At 51.2% G+C, this 20952-nt stretch overlaps 1 protein-coding gene across 1 annotated transcript in view; it reads right to left on the bottom strand.

Annotated features, from left to right (window-relative positions):
• Slit1 (slit guidance ligand 1) overlaps positions 1-14002 on the bottom strand; it is a 142524-nt gene extending 128522 nt beyond the window's left edge. The window contains 1 exon segment of the mRNA XM_050147006.1: positions 13648-14002. Coding sequence (XP_050002963.1) covers positions 13648-13844 — 197 coding nt within the window. The 5' untranslated portion in view covers positions 13845-14002.
• Between the last annotated feature and the right edge of the window lie 6950 nt (positions 14003-20952).

Raw genomic sequence — 20952 nt, 5'->3', positions numbered from 1 at the left:
TTTAAATGGAAAAAATGTTTAATTAAAAATTAGTGATATGTGAATATTTTTTCAAGTTCCTGGAAAAGAAAGAAAAAATTAAAACCACATATCTCTGGGAATAACCACAGGGATAATCTCCGCAGATATTCTAGAATATTTTTCTCTTGAGTCTGTTTTCTTTGGATACAACACTTACCTAGCTGAGGTAACCTTACAGGTGCTTCAGATAAACTTGCTAAGACCAATTTTATTAAACTTTTTTCAATCCTTTGTGGACTTCACATCACACACCCCAACCCCACTTGTCTCCCTGTCCCCTCGTATCTGCCCTCTGCCTTGCAACCTTCCCAAAAGAAAACCAAATTTAAAAAAAAAAAAAGAAAGAAAAACAAAAGAAAACAGAAATAAAGATAAAAAATAAGAAAGAAGAATAATCTGGCCGTGAAGCTGTAGGGCGGCACAGGGAGTCACAGTTCACCCTTTAGTCCAGACTTCTACGCTTGTAACTTCACTGTTATGAGCCACTGGTCTGGCTCTGGTTTCTGCTGCACCATGGGTAATGGGCTCACACTGGGGGTCCTTGTTTTTTAAGGCAGCTGGCTGTCGCATACTCCCAGCATGCCACTGACCAAACCGAGAAAAGACAAATGCTAGGACTTGTCTGCCTGAGACAGGACCGACATGGAGCTCAGGAAGCCCCGAGCACAGAATGCCCACTAAGTCGGGTGGAGGTGGACGGGCAGGCAGGAATTCCTGACTATGGCTGGCACCTGCATAGCTCCCTTTTCACCCAGCCAGTGAGCACACTGGGACACACACCTCAAGCCAGCCCCTCCTCCTCTCTTCCTATCCAACACTCCATCACCACGTGAAAGGGACTGGATGGGCAAGGATTGGGACTACGGCTCACACAACAACACAAGTACAGCCTCTTTCCCTGATGGTACTTTCCCGGACTACTGTCCCAGCCCCGTCTGCCCCATGGACCCTTACTCTCAATGACCAGATCTAAGTGCCCTCTCTCTATGGAGAAGCCCTTTCTTTCCCATGTCTAGCTGCAACCTAGAAACATTGTATAGGCCTTAGCAGAGACTGACCTTCCCAAGGTCGTCAAGGCCTTGCCTCAGCAGGGTAACCATGGCCTCTTGCTAGAATACAGCACCCGGGCCTCTATCCTCCAACAGGTAGTTCCAGAGTGTTGCCATGGAGACCCTCTCCCAGAAGACATGCTGCTGGGACCCCTCCACGACCACTGCCGTCAGAGCAGCAGGTAGTGTGCCCACAAGGCTCAGAGGGGTTCCGGATATAGGCTGACCTGGGCTCCCCACGGCTTTGCCGCTGAGGCCCACAGCTGCCACTGCTCCTTACTGGGTCCTGCGAGGTTCGTATTCTGTACCCGCTGCCGGCACTTAGTCCCGTCATACTCACAGCCCCCTGACAGCAGGTCTGCTCTTCCCCACCTGCTGATGTTCGCAGCGGCAGAGCAGAATGGGCACAAAATAGAGAAGCCACTTGCCCAGTGGGGCCCAGTCCATAGTGGTGAGGAAACAAGGGAACCGGGCCAGATTTCTTCCCCTACACCATGAAGCCTGACGTTTTTGGCTTCCTCCTGCCTCATCACCCTGTGCCCTCGGGCACAGTAAGACTTTAGACAGAGCTAAGGTCCCTTGAGTGCTCTAGGGTCCTGTAGTAAGACCCAGAGTTTTGCCCAAGCAGCAGCCCAATCAGCAGCATCCGCAGGCTCCCGGCCCACCCAGCTAAGCATGGTTTTAGTAGGAAAAAACTCGGGCCAGGGAACAGTCCCTGTTCTACCGCCACACTAGCTGTGTGGTCTTAGGCCTGGAGCTCAAATCCTCTGTGCCTCAGTTTCCCTATATGTAAAATGAGTATGATGAACGATACCCCCTCCCAGCCCCCGAGCAAAGTTTTTAAACCTGCCCTCCCCTTGGCCTACCTCTTTCCAACCTTCGCTTCCTGGTGACAACCCTTCCTCTCCCAGAGCCACAGAGTCGCCCTTTACGCCACAGTCCAAATCAGGGGTGATGTTACAGGAATTTGAAGGAGTCCTGAACTGATGTCACAGCCCCCGCACAAGACTACAAGTTTGTTTTATTCGTATGATAATATTTTTTTTTCCCCGAAACAGGGTTTCTCTGTAGCTTTGGAGCCCATCCTGTAACTAGCTCTTGTAGACCAGGCTGGCCTTGAACTCACAGAGATCTGCCTGCCTCTGCCTCCTGAGTGCTGGGATTAAAGGTGTGCACCACAACCTCCCAGTCCTGGTTTGATAATTTTTTGTTGGTTTTCCTTACCTCTTCCGGGTCGAACTTGGCACATGACACAGGTTTCGATAGGGCTTTCTGGAAGCATAGTGGATCTGCCTTGACTTGGTACTGGCAGTGCTGGCTTCAGTAGGTTCTCTATTTCCCTCCCCACTCCTGCCCCCCAACCTGTACGCACCCCACTTGATATACGCATTCCTCAGATGGACATATCCTGAGCATTTCACATGCAGGGTGTGCGTCTTGACAGCAACCTATTCTCTCCAGGGCCTTCTCCTAGCCCAGGGTGAACCAGGGAACACTGCTGGTGAAAGCGGCCGGGCACAGAGGTCCTCCAGGAGCATCCTGTCGGAGGCTGGACGGCAGTCTGTTGGGCGTATTTATCACTCTCGCACCCATTGGCCTTTGGCAGTTGGGAATAGTGCTGCTATGAACATGGATGCAAGGGTACAAAGTAGCTCTCTTCAAGGTTCTGCTCTCAATCCTGTTGGGTCACGTGGTATATTAGCTTGCTTTCTGTGATGTGATGAAACACCGTGATCAAGCCTACTTATAGAAGGGCTTACTTGTCTTACAGTTCCATCATATGAGCAACGGGCATAGCAGCAAGAACTAGGTGCATAGAAAGAGATTTTGAGCTCTCCAAGCCTACTTCCAGTGACATAATTCCTCCCAGAAGGCTACACCTCTTAAGATTCTCCCTCAATCAGTGCCACCAATTGGGGACCAAGTGTTGAGTTGTGTGAGCTGCAGAGACATCCTCACTCAAACCACTGCATACAGTAGTTCTATTTTTTTCTGCTAAGACAGGGTCTCACTTTGTAGCTCTGGCTGTCCTAGAACTTGCTCTATAGATCAAGCTGGCCTTGAACTCACAGAGATGCGCTTGCCTCTGCCTCCTGAATGCTGGGATTAAAAGCATGTGCCACCACCACCCGGCCAGTAATTTTATTTTTAATTTTTTGAGACATTACCATTCTGTTTTGCACAGCAGCTGCTTCCTTTGATGTCCTCACCAACAGGTGTTAGTTTCTGTCTGGGAATTTTTTTAAATGGTAGCAATCCCATTAGGAGTGAAGGAATTGGCTCCAACGCAAATCTAATCCCATGGATACTTTTCTATCCTGAGAGTCACACTTCAACTGGTTCTTTACTGAGACGGTATCTTACACCTGGCAATCCCCTCCTCTGAGCTGGGAGCTGACCCCCTTACACACACACACACACACACACACACACACACTCTGCAGCAAGGATTCCGCCAGGCCTTCCAGCCACTCCCCACCAGCGGCCACTAACTCCCTGAGGCTGATCTCCACCTGCAACCTACTTCTCTGCACCCGAGCATCTCCTCAGCATCCTCCTCCTCTGGATGGGATACCCCTTCCCTGAGCCAGCTTAGTGACTCGAGTCTCCCCCAAATGTGCACAGGCAGGAATCAGTGGTGAAGCAGGGGAACCAGGTGGCCTCAAGGCCCCAGTGCTAAGCACTGACAGGTGCTTTGTACCGCTGAGTGAGTGAAGGGGGGGGGGGCTTATTAACATCTGAAGAACAGCAGGCTCCAGTCAGATTTAAAAGCTACCCACAAACACATCTCACAGCCTCATGACTCAGGGAGTCTGGGCCAACCACTGCGCAGCCAGCTGCCCTGTCCCACTGCAGATGGCTCCACCTCTCTAAGAAGCTGGTTAGAGTAGCATCTTCTCCCAGGACTGCTGAGTAAGAGGAGAGCCTAGATTAAGCTGGAAAGCATTTTTGCCGAGTCTGCCCTGAGGGGTGTAAAGGGTGACCACAGGCACCATCAAGGTACATCTCTGTACCCACCCTTCTCTGACCTATTGCCTGTCCTCCCCCACCCCATCCCTCAAGGGCCCTCCTCCCACCATTGCTATAACACAAGCAGGCAATTCTCTGGGACTGCTTGCCCGAGTTTCCTCTGTGCTGCCCTCTCCTCCCCAAACTTCCCACCCACTCACCCCCACCATCTGCTCCTGTCTGCCTTCTTGTCTTCCTGGAAGCTGTTAGTCCCAGGCTCCAGTGATCCTGGCCTCCTGTGCCAGCAGCTGGCTTTGCTCTCATCCCCAGAGGGTTACTGGTCTTACCCTGCCCATCCTCCTCTCCGGATCCACCTAGTGCTCCCCACCGAGAGCATAGCTCCTCCCACACGTGCCTTCCTTTCCTTGCCACCAGCTCTTCCTCTGAATCTTCTCCATGTGGGCTAGAATTAGGGTACAATTTCTTCATTAGGAGACCCCAAAAGCAAGCAGCACTTCCAGATCTCATTCTGTTCACTCCAAATCTGAATCTCCTGAAATCACCTCTGCCAAAGTGTCAATACGTCTGGAATGAGCCTGAGAATGTATAAATTGTGCTAGACTGTACTTAGTCACGGGTCTATCCCAGACTGGGCCTGTGGGCTTCTCTGTGTGCGGCCTCAGCCCTGCAGAAATTCTATGATGATTGAGGATCTCTGTCTCGGTTGTAAAAATGACCACAATCCTAGCAGCCCAAACCACCCCAAATCCACCACCTCACAGTTCTGGGGTCCAGTGTGTCTCACTGGGTGAAAGTGGAAGCACTCAGTGCTGCTTCCTCTGGCCACCCCAGGCCATTATCCCTTTCCTTACATTTCGCTGGCTGTGGACCTTGGCTTGGGGACTCCTCAACAACCTCCAATTTCTTACTTCCGTCACCACAGTTTCTGTCTCGTCCTGGCCTTCGTTCCTTTTTAGAGGGCCCCTTGACAACACTGAGCCCCCTCAGGTGATCCAGGATCACCCCCATTGCCTCATGATCTTTGGTCTGACCCCCATCTACAAAATTTAGTTGTAAGGTAGTAGGGTTGCAAGTCCCCGGGGAATGGATATGGGTGTCTCTGTGGGCTGTTACTCGGTTGACCACTATGACTGTAATGTCTAAGGCAAAGATCAGAACCCATGAGATGTCCCAGCAGGAGCGGAATTTTCAAAAGAAAAAGAACTCATTAAACACATGTTTCTTGAGTGCCATGTTCCAGATACCATGGATGGAATGATACATGGCACATAGCTTGTGCCCTTGGGAAAGTAAAAATCTTAGGCACCCCCAGGCAAGTTACCCTGTTAAGGAGGTGTGGCCAGTCACGGCACTGCTTGCCTGTAATCCTAGCATCAGGAGCCTTAGGTGAAAACGTGACAAATCTGAAGACAACCTAGACTACATAGCAAGTTTCAGGATACAAACTACATGGTGAGATCCTGTCTCCAAAAAGGAGAACCTACTATACTTCTCTGTCTTTCAAAATAAGTTAATTAAAAATAAATATATAAAGGACTGGGGAAAAAGAAAATAATGATTAGGCATTAATTGTTGAAGATAGGATTCATTAATCAGTGTTGAATTAATAGCTGACACTGAAGAAACACAGGACTCTGCATAGTCCCTCAGCCACTTTGCACCTGAATATGGAAAGTCACTTTTCGGTCGAGGTAGACATCATTTTTACCAGAAGATGCAGGTCAGCCAGCAAGTCTTGTGGATGCATCTGCCCATAAGACCCTCTGAGGACACAACACCCCGTGACATTCTTGCAAAAATGCACAGGCTCAACCAAGTTATGAAAAATACTGAACAAGCCAGGCGTTTGCACACATTTAATCCCAGCACTCGGGAGACCGAGGTAAGTGATCTCTGTGGGTTTGAGGCCAGCCTGGTCTACATAGTGAGTTCCAGGCCAGCCAGGAAAACATGGTAAAACTCTGTCTTAAAAACTAGACAGACAGACACACAGATAGATAACTAGACAACCAAATCGATGAACTTTGCACAACATAACTAGCTTAATCATCTTTCCAAAGAGTCAAGGTTATAAAAAGCCAGAAGGGACAAAGGCCTGCCCTAGACTGAAGGAGACTGAGGAGAGATGTAAGTAAAGATGGTGCAGACCCCTGGGATTCAGGGGCCATTGGGGTGAAAAGAAGGAGAAAAGCCCATTACTTGGTTAATAATATTATAACTATATTAAGATATCAATTGGCTAACTGCTCTGTGGTTATAAAGCTAGCACTGGGGAAGCTGGCTGAAGCATATGTGGGAACTATCTGAATTTCTAATTCATTCAACTACTTCATGAATTAAATCAACTAAAACCATTTTAGAAAAAGAAAAGACTTTTTTTTAAAAAAAAAAAAAAGAAGAAGAAAAAAACCGTAGCAATAATGACAAATTCCAGTGACAGAAATTGCATAGCAGACTTTCTCTGCACAGTCGGCTGCTGCCCTCCAACACCATTCCAGTTATTCTGCACAGCAAAGCGAGGCAGCAGAATTCCTGAAAACACCACTCGTACGTGCCCCTCCCAGCTCAAAACCCCTGGGGCAGATGCTCAAAGGGGCTGTCAAACCAGCCAAATCTGAGCTACTCTCAACATCGAATAGGAACGTTAACAAACTAGATTCCAACAAATAAAATAATAACACAGGTCTGTTATATCTAGACAAACAGATAAAGGAGAAGGGGAGATCCTTTCTTATCAGCTAACGGTGAGGAAAAGATGCAGCCAGGCATCAGCCATTGGGTCTGAAGCCCCAGACAAAGTCCTGAAGAGCAGGTTATACACACTCAAAATGCCTCCCAGAGATTACTTAAAACAGAAGAAAACAGATTAACGTTGGCGTCTATGTGCCTACGGAGCAGATCGAAAGTCACCAATGCCAGGACAGACTGACACTGCGTGTATCTTCACAGGACGCAAAGAAGGGAACAATGTGATTTACTTAGAATTCTTAGGTAAAATGGGATGTAACCCTAAGGAACAGTTGGATAAAGCCAAGCTGAAAGATAGCCTGATAGCTGAACTATAGACCTCAGTATGTCAAAGTCAAAAAGAACAAAGGCAGAGAAGATACCCCAACTAAAGATGAAGAGCCATGACCTCTAAATGCTATCTGATCAGAGTCTGAACCTTGGAAAAGTGTTGATCAAACAGCTGATGAAAACTAGCCGTAAGTTACCAGATTGTGTTGTCTGATGTTCTGGGTTTAGTAGATTTGTTGTTCTTAGAAAATACACAAATACTTAAAATTTTACAGGCCTTCAGCCTATTCTTAAACAAGGGGGAAAAATCATGTGTCCAGATGTGGTGGTACATGCCTGCCGTCCGGTCTTTGGGATCCTAATTCAAAGCCAGGCTGGGCTGCAAAGTGAGAGCCTCCCTCAAAGACTGAATCTGAGCGCGTGTGTCTTAAATGTGAGGGTGAGTTATCTAAGAAAGGGCATAGAATGAAATGAACAACCGAGTCTGGTTAAAGGAGACGCAGGAGTTCCTAACCCTTCTGTTGGAACTTTTCTAACAAAAGGAAAAAATTGTAGTGAGCACAAGGGCTATTTGGGAACGAAAAAAATGATATACAATTGGACTCGGGAGGTGTTTGCTCAGCTCTGCTGATTTGTTTTAAAACCACTGACTTTTCAAAAACTTAATACAAGCTTTTATACACAAGTACACGCACTCCCGCGCACACACGCACACACCATGGCAGCTTCTCTCTCTCAGTCCCCTGCCCCGACACTTTCCTAGAATTCACCCACAAAATTCTTCACTCCTCTGGTGGATCTGCTTCTCCTCTCTCCCCCGCACCCCGACCCCAAATCCATGTCACTCACTTCTGTTTCCCCAAATGTGCTCGCCCTTCCCCCACTCCACCTGCCTTCCAGAGTCAAACCCTCAGTTGGCTCCAGCCCTGCCCCAACCTCTCTCTCCCTGTCATGGCCAAGTGCCTCCCATCCATCTCCCTCATCTCTGCACTGACAGGACCGGACCATGGCTACAGGCTGCGCAGTAGTCTAAGCCCATAGCTAGATGTTTCACGTCAACTTTACAGCCCTACGAGCAAAATGTCATCACTGGTCCCAGGAAATCGAGGCACCGCTGAGCTGTCCAAAGTCTCCCAGGTGGCAGCGGATGGAGCCAGGATGCAAAGTAGGCCATTGTCACAGCGATGCCTGCCTGTGCTGGAAGCCGCTGTGCTCCAGTCCCTACAGATGTCCCTGCATACTTATTCTTTCTCTCCCACCCCCTGCAAGCTCCCAGAGGAACCAGCCCATACCCAGACCTCTCTTGATGTGATGCACACACGGCAGGTGCCCAACAGCTGTTTGTTGGCCACGGGCTGGGTTCCAGAAAGGAGAGGAGGGGGCGGCAAGCCCCATCAAAAACAGGAGCCAATTCTCCAATTCTCCACCCCCAGCGCAGCCCAGCTCCCTGGCTACTGCCCAAGGCCCGGCCGTCATCTGCTCTGGGTAATAAGTATTTGTATGGCGATAATTACAGCATTTGGGAAGAAAATCCCATTAAGCGAGAGCCCCGCCGAGCTGCTAATGCCGGCACAGAACTGGAGGCGGCAACTCCGCCAAACGCCTGCCCGTCTGCTTCCGATAACGCGGGGGCCGCCTGTCCCCACCGCCCCATACAGGCCCCGAGAGAGCGTGGACGCCTCTGCCTCGCGGCCTCCAGCAGCACGGGCCAGCTCCTGGCACACTGAGAAGTGGTACTGAGGAAGGACAGCATCCTCATTCTGGTGTGGTGCAGGGCTCGCAGCCACTGCCTGGTGAGAGAAGATGGATCCTGCACTGAGTGGTCTCAGAATCCTTTTATGTCCCTGGAGCTCTCTGTCACATTAATAACAATGATAATCATGCCTTTTATTGGGCACTTGCTTTCTGCCAGGCTCTGTGAGGCACGCAGCACCTCTCTGCCTATTATCGAGTTCAGTCCTCTGGCCCAGCCTTTGAAGCAGGTCCTGTCATTACCTCCACTTTATAGGCAAGAAACCGGGGACTCGAAGCGGTGCGCCTCTCCTAAGCACTTATCTCAATTTGCAGTTATGTCTTTATTCTCATATCAACTATTCTTCCCGGTCCCCTGCTGGACAGGAGCTTGGGGAGAGGCTGTTTCTTCTTCCACTCAGCAAAGTGCAGGGAGCTCAGTAGACAGCGGCGATCTGTTGAATGAGGGAATGCAACCCCACAGGACGCCCCAGCTGCCAAGAGGCTGAGCAAGACTAACAAAACACCAGGCGGGCGATACCAGAGTCATGCCATCTCGACCCTCCACCCTGCAGAGTCCCTTCTCCCTGTATCCGAATTGCAAGGGACAGAAGAAAATTTGCTCAAGTAAGACGACCACATGCTCTGAGTAGCGGGAGCCCAGGAGAGAGGCCAGAAGCATGGCTGAGCCTCAGCAAATACCTTCCGAGCACACCCGAACATTCTAGCCTTCAGCACGGGCTTCTCGCTGTATTAGCACCCAAAGTTTGAATTATGAAGCATTTCATAAACTCATTTTGAGCAAATCCTCGGGAAGGTCTCATGGGATAGGAGGTATTATTCCCACAGGCCGAGGGAAGGCAGTCTAGCAGCCCCATGCCACCAGACTACAGCATGTTTCCTGCAAAGGTGTCGTTATCCCCTTTATATGTGGGCAGAAGGGGCGCATGCAGGTGAAGGACCACCGCTGGGTCTCTGTGCCAGCTGCTCAGAGTCTAGCACTAAACTTAGCACCCTGGCTACCATACCAGTGCCTATGAGACCAGGGCCACCTCCCTCCTCAGAGCAGTCTCTGCTGTAGGACCCCAGAGTGGCTCACCCAGCCAGGCCTTGATGGCAGACATGGTTTCAGTCCCTGGCCTCAATTCCAACATTATATGGATTCTTTTGTTTGTTTGTTTTTTGTTTTGTTTTTCAAGACAGGTTTTCTCTGTGTAACAGTCCTGGCTGTCCTGGAACTCAACTCTGTAGACCAGGCTGGCCTTGAACTCACTGAGATCCGCCTTCCTCTGCCTCCCAAGTGCTGGAATTAAAGGTGTGTGCCACCACTGCCCAGATTCTACATAGGCTCCCCAAACCATGAATGTGTCCATCAACTATCCAGCAGCTTAAGGAGAGGAGCCCAGGCTAGTCACAGACTTTGGCAGCATGTTTGCAGCTATAGCCTGATAGACCAACCAGAGAAAGGACACAGGACACAGACCAAAGCAAGAGAGCAAGGCTCACAGCCTGACAAGTGACAAATATGGTAGACCCGAGTAGGGGGCATGCAAGAGGGGTGGCAATCAGCATCCTGGCCTTCCAGGGGCCCTGCCTCCATCCTTGGATGACTGCATGGATGTTCAGCAGACATCTTTCCCTCTCTGCACCCACAGGTGACTCAGTGGCAAGCCCAAACTACAGGGGCCACGGCAGTGAGGCAGAGCAATGTCCATACAAGCTAAACCTGCTTGTCATACTCCTGGATACTCTAGTGCAAACCATTAAAAAAAATCTCCCTGAAAGTCAAAAGCCTTGAGTGGAAGGATGTGAGAAAGTTAACATTTGACCAGCATGGCTGAGTCCCTCTTAGCCTGGGTCCTGGAAAGATGAGACTCTTGCAGCGTCTTGGCAGCAGGGTCTCCAATCCTTTACTCCTCGCTGTAATTGTTCTGTTACAGTGAATTATTTAGCATTCCTTCCCATCCGTCCACCCAGCCTTCAGCCTCTGTGACCGGACCAGTTTCCTCAACAGCACTGGGCCTTCCACAAGCTCTCCTCAGAAGTCTCCACAGAAAACCAGGGCACTTTCTTCCCACTTGGGAGAACAGATCTGAACCCAGAGTAATAGAATATATGGTCATAAAGTTGCTGGGGCCCCTGGGCTACAGCCGAGGATGCGCAGCGGACTGCAGACAAACACACAGGCTTGCAGAAATTTCCCAGCCTGGGAGCTGCTGGATAGTTCCTGCTCAGCACACATGTCCAACTCCCCTAAGATGCTCATTCTGGGCTCACACCCAGACATCCCCAAACAGTGTGAGGCTGGAGAAAGGCTTTCCTGCCCTTCCTAATCTCTCTTTATAACCTCTACCTCCTTTGGACACTGTGATTCAGCCTCAGAGAAAGTCTGAACTGCTCATGGCCACGCCAGCCACTCCTGGCTGCAGGCTTTGTGCTCAGGCAGCCACCCCAACCTGTACTGCCTGTGCTCCTCTGACAAAACCCACTAACCCTAACAATACTCCCCAATCTTCTAAGAAGACCCTTCACTCCCCAAAAAGGGCTTCTTGACCCAGTGTTCTCACAAGGCTAGCCTGGCCTCTCCCTACATCTTTTAGCTCACAGCCCCCTGTCCAGTCCTTCACACCATCTGCCCTTTGAAGGCGGAGACAGACTCACTCTCTGTTGGGGTCTCTGCACCCAGGGTAGGCACTGTTTTGATGAGCATGAGTCTCCTCCTGTGCTACCGAGAGTCCTTTACTTAGCAAGTATCAGAACTCTAGCTTCTTCCAAACAGCGCCTTCCATCCTCCCAAGAGGCAGAAACCCATTTTAACCCAAACTCTTTTTCCGGATAGAAAACAACTAAGGTTCAGAGGAGTCTGGTAATTTGTCCAAAGTCTTACAGCCAATACTTCACACAACTGCTTCAAACCAGGGCTGTCTCCAACCCTGCTCTATCCCAAGATTCACTTCATCTCACTGATTATAAAAGACTAAAGAGGTGGGCAGTGGTGGCATACCCCTGTAATCCCAGCACTCGGAAGGCAGAGGCAGGTGGATCTCTTTGAGTTCAAAGCCAGCCTGGTCTGCAGAACAAGTTCTAGGACAGCCAAGGCTACACAGAGAAACCCTGTCTCAAAAAAATTAAATAAATAAATAAGAACCCTCCTCTAAAGAAAGGCTAAAGGATTCATGAAAGTCAAAACAGACCCTATCCTAAACATTCAAGGGAGCAGGAAACAAGAATGCCGAAGAGTCAGCTTCAAAGCAAAGGAGAGGGGCTCATGTGTTTTATGTGCGGGCTGCTACCAGGATAGCAGCTGCAAGAGAAACACACCACTATGTAAAGCAGAGGACAGCAATTGTGTCCAGAAAGAACAGGCCAATCAGGTGACTGATGACCTCAGCAATCCTCCAGACTTTTTGGTCATTAGCTCCTCTCCAAGTCCATGAGGCTGCCTCGAGGAAACTCAGTATGGTGCCACCCCCAATTTCTACACACACACACACACACACACACACACACACACACACACACACACCAATTCCCAACTAGATTGCATGCAGACTGCAAAGTCTCTAGAACTTTCACAGGAATGTCTCAAACCCAGCCAAAGAGAGTCTGGGGCAAGCATTCTCACTAATTGCTGGCCTTGGTACTTCAGAGTTTGATGTATCAAACAGTTCTCCCCAGGGTGTGCCTCTGACCAGCTGGGACTCACGAAAATGTGCTCAAAAGTTAGCAAAATATGTATACCTTTTCTGAAGCTCACTGCAGTCACCCAGAAGTGTGGGAAGAAAGGGGAAACCCTCTTCAAAGAAGCCAGCAGCAGCCTTTTCCAAAGTAGCAATGAAAATCTCCTGTGGTCACCTCTGAGAGCTGTACAAAAGCCCTGTGGATGACTAGAAATCCACTGTCCACTGGCAAGACCCACAGACCCGTGTCCTCACACTACTGTGGTGTCCTTAGATGCTGGGACTTCACACAGACCGCATTCGGCAGGAAAAGAAAACATATCACACAGGTCTGTAAACACAGGCTCTACCGTGCTCGGCAGGTCTAGAAAGGGTGGAGTTCCCTCAAGAATCCAGAAGTAGAAGAGAACAAGGGAAGAGGAATGGTGGCTTTTGTGACTTGTCACCGTCAATATCTTCAACCTCGAGCCTCGCTCCAAGCGTCTCCCCTCTCGCCTCTAGTATCATTCCTGGGCTCCTAGTCCAGGACACATCTAACCCTTACAGGCTTCTGAATGTCACATGCCCCAAACCCCAAACCCAAGGCCCTCGGGTTCCATTGTCTGTCTGCCGGCTGGGAATGGGGACAGAAGGAGGGGGTAGGTTGTTGACACCTTTAAAGGAAGAATTAGCAAGGCTTTGAGGACAAACAATGGGTAGAATAAGAGCCCAGAAACTTCTGCTCCGTGGCACCAAGCAGCCAGCCCTCGGAGCCCAAACCCACCTGCTTGCTCAGAACCCAGCCAAGCCCCAAATGTCCAAAGGGAGACACTGTGCTTGGAGTGTGTGGGAAGGTTTTCTCCTGGGTGCCAGGAAGACTCTCTGGCACAGATTCGCAGGTATCCTGGCGGAATAGACTGCTGTGCTGTGGAAAGGGACTGCCACCGTGCAGACCGCAACGGGCAGGTGTGAAGATGGGCTGGCAACACGTCCAGGGCCCTTTGAATCAGGCACCTGGAGACAGCAGCGCTCTTGGCTACTGGCTCCCTAAAGACCTTACCAAGGCACTGACTCCTCTACTGGCAACGGAGCCCAACAGTCTTGCGCCCCCACCTCAACCCCGGCCCTCGGATGCGTCAGGGTGGAAGAGCAACCTGGGACGGGGAGGAGTCCCGGTGGACGGGTGGAGCTGTACTCACAAGCGCTCGGTGTTCCGTGGGATGTTCTTGGGGATGGCCTGTAACCCCGTTCCATGGCAGTCCACGGTGGTGCCGGTGCAGGTGCAGAGGGCGGGGCACGCCGTGGCCCCCAGGCGCCACGCGACTGCCCACAGCAGCAACCACAGCTCCGGTCTGCTCAACCCCGAAGAGGACCCGCGCTGGGGCGTCAGCGCCATGGTGCCCTCACGATATCCCGCTCGCGTGCCAGACGGCTGCAGCCGCTGACCATCCCCGTCTGGGGCCGTCCCCAGGTGCTGTCCCCGCCGAGCCACCGAAGAGCCGGGAGGGATCGTGCGATGCGCCCTAGCGGTACGGGTGGCACTTAGATGCTCCCAGAGACCCTGTCAGTGCTCGGAACCAGAAAAGGCGCCTTAAGCGGAGGGCGCACGACTACTCTCCCGGAGCTCGCTGCCAGCGTCTCCCTCTCCCTCACTCCAGCTCCCAACTGACTGCTGCGAGGAGGAAAATGGGCAGGCCTCGCGCGCGCGTAGCTCGCGTGCGCGCGCACACACACACACACCCGCACGCTCGCTCGCTCGCTCGCTCACACCCGGCAGTCATCCATCAATCGAAAAGCCCACATCCAGGGCCAGACCCCTTCCCGCCCTCCCCCCAGCAGCACGGACCACCGCCCGCTTCCTCCCCACCACTCCTCTGCCTCCTCTGCCGCAGCAGAGGCCCAGCCGCTGGCATACAGTTTCAAAGGTGCAACCTCCCAGGCGCCAGGGGCTTGGGGGAAGGGGGGTTGCAGGCTGGACCTGCTCTGTAGATCTGTAGATCTGTAGATGCGCGCTCGCTCGCTCTCTCCTCTCTCTCCTCTCTCTCTCTCTCTCTCTCTCTCTCTCTCTCCCTCTCCCTCTCCCTCTCCCTCTCCCTCTCCCTCTATGTGTGTGTGTTTCTGTGTGCAAGGATGTGAACATTTAGACCAGTCACTTTAGCACCCGCAGCTGCTGCCCCAGAGAACCAAAGAGATCCTTCTTCCCCTCCCATACACACATACCCACCGCCACACCTTCCCTGGGACCACAGACCTTCCCTATGGCTAAAGAGGTCACTAGACCTCAATAACTTCCTTTGTCAATTGTTGGTGACGCTTTTGGTCCCGGGTGGCCTCTCCAAATTGTTCAGCCTTGGACCTTGAGGGCAGAACCTTGAGAGAATACAAAAGCCCCAAAGCCAGGTTAGTCTTCCTCCCTCAATGCCAGCTCTCCCCAAATGGCAGCGCTCTTTTTCTCCGGAGAACAGAAGCAAGCCAGCCAGCTGGGGTAACAAGAGTCCTGGCTGGGCTTTGTGTGGGGGTGAGGGGGAGTTCTACCCAAGCCTCTTTACTGGTGTACCAATGGGGGGAGCAGGCCTGTCAGGGAGTCTTGGAGATCCATCAAACATCGTTCTCCACATCTGACAGGTGGAAACAGATGCAAAGGAATATTTGCTCCTATCATCAAAAGGCCACAGTCTGAGCGGAGAGAGCACACAGCCTGTTGAGGAGAAAAACGCCACCCAGTCATCCGCCACCTGTATAGGACCCTGAGCTTCACAGTCCCATGGGCAAGGATTTTTTTCTTATTCTGACACAGTTGGGGGTGTGGGTGTGAATAGGAAATCCAGTGAGGGACAAAACTCCCTCTAACCCCAGAAAAAGCAAAGCCCCTCCCCCAAACTAAGGACAGCTGTGGCTTGCTGGGGCTCTAAAGAGCTGAGCTCCAGTCGCGAGGGAGATCTGGCTGCGACATCTGCCACCCATTGATCATCAGGGTTGATTGGGTGATCTGATTGGCAATGTGGGTGTTCCCGTCCTCCTACACGACTCATGTGTGTCCCTTTCAAAACTTTGCCCTCCGTCAAAGAGAATGACTTTTCCCAATAGTGGATGGTTCTGTCCAGCGCTCCTCTGTCGGAACCTACACTCAAGCTCTGGAAATTCCTAGTGGGCTGCGCCCCGCCCCGGGAGTCAGGGCCCCATCCCATGTGAGGATAACACAACTGGGCACAGAAGCGCTCGGGACTCAAATGCTCCCCTAGTGGAGCTGCTACAGGGTCGCCTCCCACCCCCACCCCCCAGCCCCCAGCCCCTTGGGGAAAAGCAGAAAGGGACAGGTCCTGGGATCAGAGGCTAAGCCCAGCATGGCAGCAGTTTGTCCCCATCACAGGGGTAAGATACCCAAATCACCGCAAGATTAGAGACGTGTGACCTGCCTGGAACCTTGGGTTATTTTTTTTCCAATCTGAATAAAAATTTTCAGTATCTCCTCTACCATAGTGCATAGGGCCAGAATGCCACACTTGAATGGCTGATTTTTCAGGCTCTGGGTTGTGCTTCTGACCATAGTACATGGTCTCCATCCCAGCTATGGGCTCCTGAGCACAAGTTCAGTAATTTCAGGGAGGGAGCTTTCTCAGGGGGTCCTTACGTGATATCAAAAACTTCTACCATCCATGCCTGAGGTCAGAGGGCCACCCATGTTCCTTTCTTCCCTGAAAACCAGCTGATCCCCAGCCTCCAACACAAGAGCCTCCACACTCTTTAGCGCCTGAATAGTTCCCACTTGTGTTCCCTCCCTGACACCGCAGGAGCAAAGTGCTACTCCCTGGCTTCCTCTCCTCCTCCTCTGGCCCCAGCATCTGGCACTTAGTAGGCCCATCACAGGCAGCGCTCAAGCTGCTTAAGGAGCCTCTGACCTTCCGTTCCAGTGATGTTCCCCTTCCGGATTCCACTATCTCAGGAGCTCCTGGAATCCAGGGCCCATGTGGGGAAGGGGAGAGTGTTGAGTCACTGGGCGACACGCCCTGGAGTCATCAGTAGGTAGAAGGGGTGCTCTTGAGAGCTAGTCTCTTCACTAGAAGCTTCCAGGCTAACCCGGCCCTAAGTTCCAAGCAGGCCCTAAGCCAAGTTGTCAACGCCTGGCAAGGCCTGGCCTCTCCTTTGAAAAGAGGGAAAGAAGGAGGGCAGCTCAGGCCCAGGACAAAGACTCCCCCACCAGCCCATCATGGGAGGCCCTGCCCCAGCAGCCAGGCAGCTCCCCAAGTTGGCTCCCATCCCTGCCTCCTCCACCGCATCCTCCCCATCCAGAGGCAGTTTACCATGAATGAACACAGCACATTTCCTCATTAAACAACCGCTTGGCCAGCCACATACTCCAAGCTGCCCCCCTACTTTGCTTTTTCAATTTCCTCTCCTAAGCCCCTCCCTCTGGGGGTCTCCCTACCCCCTCCCTGCAGCCCAGGCCACCTGCTCCCTCTGCACGGGTGGGGAGGAGCCTGCCTGGCCCATTGCTTCTGGCAGGCATGCTCCACCAAGCCAGCTCTGTCTGCTGTCCTCAATCGCCATAGGAAGGCATCCACAGGGTAGCATCTCTCCATCCTAGCGGGATGAGTCACGCCTCTACTGAGACACTCTCAGCCATGTGTTTGCCTGCTGAGGCTCATTGCCTTCCAGAGAGCTTTAGAAACAGTGTTGTCCCTCCAGCTCTCTCCTCCCACAGCCACCAGGAGGGGAGAACCCAAACCGCAAAACAGAGAGTGATAGCATGTCTACTGTCCAAGCTTCCTCGGCCACTGCTTGCTGAACATTGATGACTCCAGACAGCCCTGGAACCGGATCGTTCATCAGAGAATAGCATGAACCACAGTCAGAAGGGAGCAGAGGGACAGGAAAGTCTGAGTGAGGTAAACTTGGGGGTGGGGAACGTAGGCTGGGGGGTGGGTGCACAGGGAGGCCAACCTGGAGACTCCCTGCAGGGCAAGGCTCTTCAGGTCTCAGGGAACAAGGAGACATGGGTGGACAGCAACACAGGATGACCAGTCTCTCGGTAGGCAGGGGGCATATCCTTCACGGAGGTATACAGTGGTTATTTTCCTTCTTACTGTGAGGGAACACCCGACAAAGGCAGCTTGGACAAGGAAGTAGGCAAGACACGGTGGTTTACGGTTTTCATTAGGTTGTCCAGAATCAAAGGCGGGCAAACCTATGAGTTCAGGGCCTGGTCTCCATTGCAAGCTCCAAGTCAGTCCCGTTACGTAATAAGACCCCATCAGAAGAGACGGAAAGGAAAGGAAAGGAAAGGAAAGGAAAGGAAAGGAAAGGAAAGGAAAGGAAAGGAAAGGAAAGGAAAGGAAAGGAAAGGAAAGGAAAGGAAAGGAAAGGAAAGGAAAGGAAAGGAAAGGAAAGGAAAGGAAAGGAAAGGAAAGGAAAGGAAAGGAAAGGAAAGGAAAGGAAAGGAAAGGAGGGACCTGTTGGCTCCCGGTTTGAGGGAACAGACTGTCACTGGTCAGGAATGGTGGCCGGAGCGTGAGGAACCGAGCCCATTCTGCTTTGTCTGCAAGAGAGATGAACTCTGGTTCTCTGCTTGCTTTCTGGGTTTTCTTCAGTCTGGGACCACAGGTGTGCAGCTCATACTCAGAGTGACTCTTCCCTCCTCAGGCAGAACTCTCTGGAAACCCCTTCACAGACATGCCGAGGTTTGTCTTCAAGGTGAGTCTAAATCCTATCAGGTTGGTGTGACGGGCATCACAGGGATCCTGAAGACATGAAGGACATCCCAGAGGCCTGGGTGCAGCCGCCCTCTGGTTCTGTGGAGTTCTCTGTGTCACCTGGACTAGTGTTCTGCCCCAAACACATCTGGATAAGCTTGTGCTTGCTTAGATATACTCTGAGACTGTCTCTGGAACTTGGTTCCTTTTGGGGAAGGGACCCAGGCGGCAGCCTAAGGACAATGTCCACACACACACACACACACACACACACACACACACACACATATACATGCATGTTCCACTCCTTGGAGATTTTCCTCTGTGTAGTCTGATCTAACTCCCACCATACAGAAGCTTTTTGTAAAATCTCCTGGGGTGCTTATTATCCATGCTGATTCCTGGGACCCACCCCAGGTCTTCCTACCTAGAATTTTGGCTTGGAGCAGAGAACAGCAACACAGTTCTACTCTGTGGGTTTCCAGAGACCACGATCTAAGAATGAAGTCCAGTGTGCTGAGGTAAGGAGTCTGAACTTGTACCTGAAAATTCTACGGAGCCACTGAAGGAAGTAGCTCAGCTATGACCAAGGGTCCGAGACCCGCCTACCTTCTGCTCTCCATTAACAAGCACGAGGTGCATCAGAAGACAAAGTCCTCGATAAGGTCAGGAACTGGCTGTCAAAGCTGGAAGAGGATTTAAAATGTACTATATCCTAGGCTGGCAAGATGGCTCAATGGGTCAAGACACTGTTGTCAGGCCTTGCTCTCATCCCAGCACTTACACAAAACTAACACATACATGTAAAAAAAAAGTTAAGCATTGAATCCAGTTCTCATGGTACAGTTAGTGGCCCAGTGGAGCAAGGAAACCAGTTGACCTCTTTTGTCCAAGGAATTGCAGGGCTGAGCTGTGAGTGATGCTGGATCTGGCTCTGCTAGGCCACATACCTGGGGAAGGTGCAGCCGGGAGTCCTGGGAGGCCAGGACCAGCTAAACTTAGGGTGTTTCAATTCAAGTCCCTAAATCCCTAGACACACTCAGCGTCACAGAGGCTGAAGTGTCTGAGCCGTGCAGCCACAAAGCCTAGGGCAATGACAGGCTTCCTAGCCCTAAGATGAAGCATCTTCTAGCTCAGAGAGTCACCCTGTGTATCAGGACAACCTTGGCCAATGAAGCAAGAGACAACCAACCAGAGGAGGGAGAGGGAGGAGAAAGGTAACAGCCGGGCACCAAGCCCCGTGGGCTCTGTCACTACCCAGGTGCTGAGTGTGCGTCGACTCGGAGCCAAGTGCCGGGAGTCTAGAGGCTTGGTTCTCTTCAGGCGTTGTTCACCTCAATCATAGAGCTCAACAAATTTGAAAAGGTCTCCACTATGAATCCTTTACATTTTTTTTTTTGTCCCATCCGCTAGTCTCTCTCCATTCGGAACCCCGCATCTATAAACACCAGGCCTCTTGATGTCTCGCAGCCCACTGCTGCTCTGTTCGGATCTCTTCAATCTGTTTCCACGCTTGGCTTGGATGAGTTTCTATTACTATTCTCCCGCTCATTGTCTAGCCCACTGTTAAGCGTGTCCAGTTCAACATCCCAAACACTGCAGGTTTGGCCTCTAGTTGCAATGCTTAGGGCTGAACCTAGGTCTTTCCCCACACCCAGGCAAGCACCCTACTGCTGAACCTCATCTTTGGTCCCCTTTGTTGGCTTTTGAGACTTAGGGTCCCTAAGTTACCCAAGCTGACCTAGAACTCGTTCTGTAGCTTGAGTAAACGTTGAACTTGGAATCTTCTGCCTCACCCTCCTGAGCACAAGAAGGTACATGCTTGCACCACCAGCTCCTATTTCACATAGCTTCTTCATTTCTAGTTTTATTTTATGTGTATGGATATTTTGTCTGCATGTATGCTTGTGTGTACACTACATGTATGTCTGTCCTGGGAAGGCCCAAAGAGCATATCAGGTCCCCTGAAACTGGACTTACAGATGGCTGTGAAGTGCCGCGCGGGTTCTGGGGATTCCTCTGCAAGCACAGGAGGCACTCTTACCGCTGAGTCATCTCTCCAGGCCTGCCCCCATACATCTTAATAGGCTTGCTTCCCTCTACTTCTTGTACATGTGGAATATAGTTCAAATCTATTGATTTTTGTCATCTGTGCTATTTCCAGGCCAGCTTTGACTGATTGATTTTTCTCTTCATTATGGGCAGATTTTCCTATTATTTTCAATCCTAATAGTTGTTAATTGATATAAGACAGTTTGTGTCTGTGCGTGCATGCATGCATGCGTGTGTGTGTGTGTGTGTGTGTGTGTGTGTATTGTGTGGGTCTGTGTGTGTGATTTGTGTCATGTTGTTTGTTGCTACTGTTTGGTTTTGTTGTTTGTTTTGCCTTTGCTGCCAAAGCAGGTTATAAACTTCTGCAGGAAAGCATCCTGCTCTCTCACCCTCCAGAGAGGCTGGGGCCCAGATTAGCTGCATTTCTTGTCTCTGTGACGAAACCCCCACAGAAGGAACTTCTTCAGGAGAGAGGTTTATTGGGACTCACTTTTAGATGCTGTAGTCTGTCCTGACTGAAGCTTGTGGCACAACTCGTTCATATCTTAGGAGACCAGGTAGCAGGACACAGGCCAGAACCGAGCCAGGCTACACCACTGAAAGGTCCACCCATATGACGGGCCTCTCCCTGCCAGGCCCCACAGCTTCCCAAGTGGTCACCACCAGCCCGGGGCCAGGTGTTCAAACACACGAGCCTGTAGGGACACTTCAGATTCAAACCATAACAGGGCTATAGGTGTGCACCATGCCCGACTTATTCTG

The sequence above is a fragment of the Alexandromys fortis genome, unplaced genomic scaffold (assembly GCF_014885135.2).
Source record: "Alexandromys fortis isolate MF-2015 unplaced genomic scaffold, M_Fortis_MF-2015_v1.1 scaffold_16, whole genome shotgun sequence".
NCBI classification, from domain to species: domain Eukaryota; kingdom Metazoa; phylum Chordata; class Mammalia; order Rodentia; family Cricetidae; genus Alexandromys; species Alexandromys fortis.
Note: the sequence above shows the minus strand (reverse complement) of the source record. Positions and strands in the feature narration are given on the sequence as shown.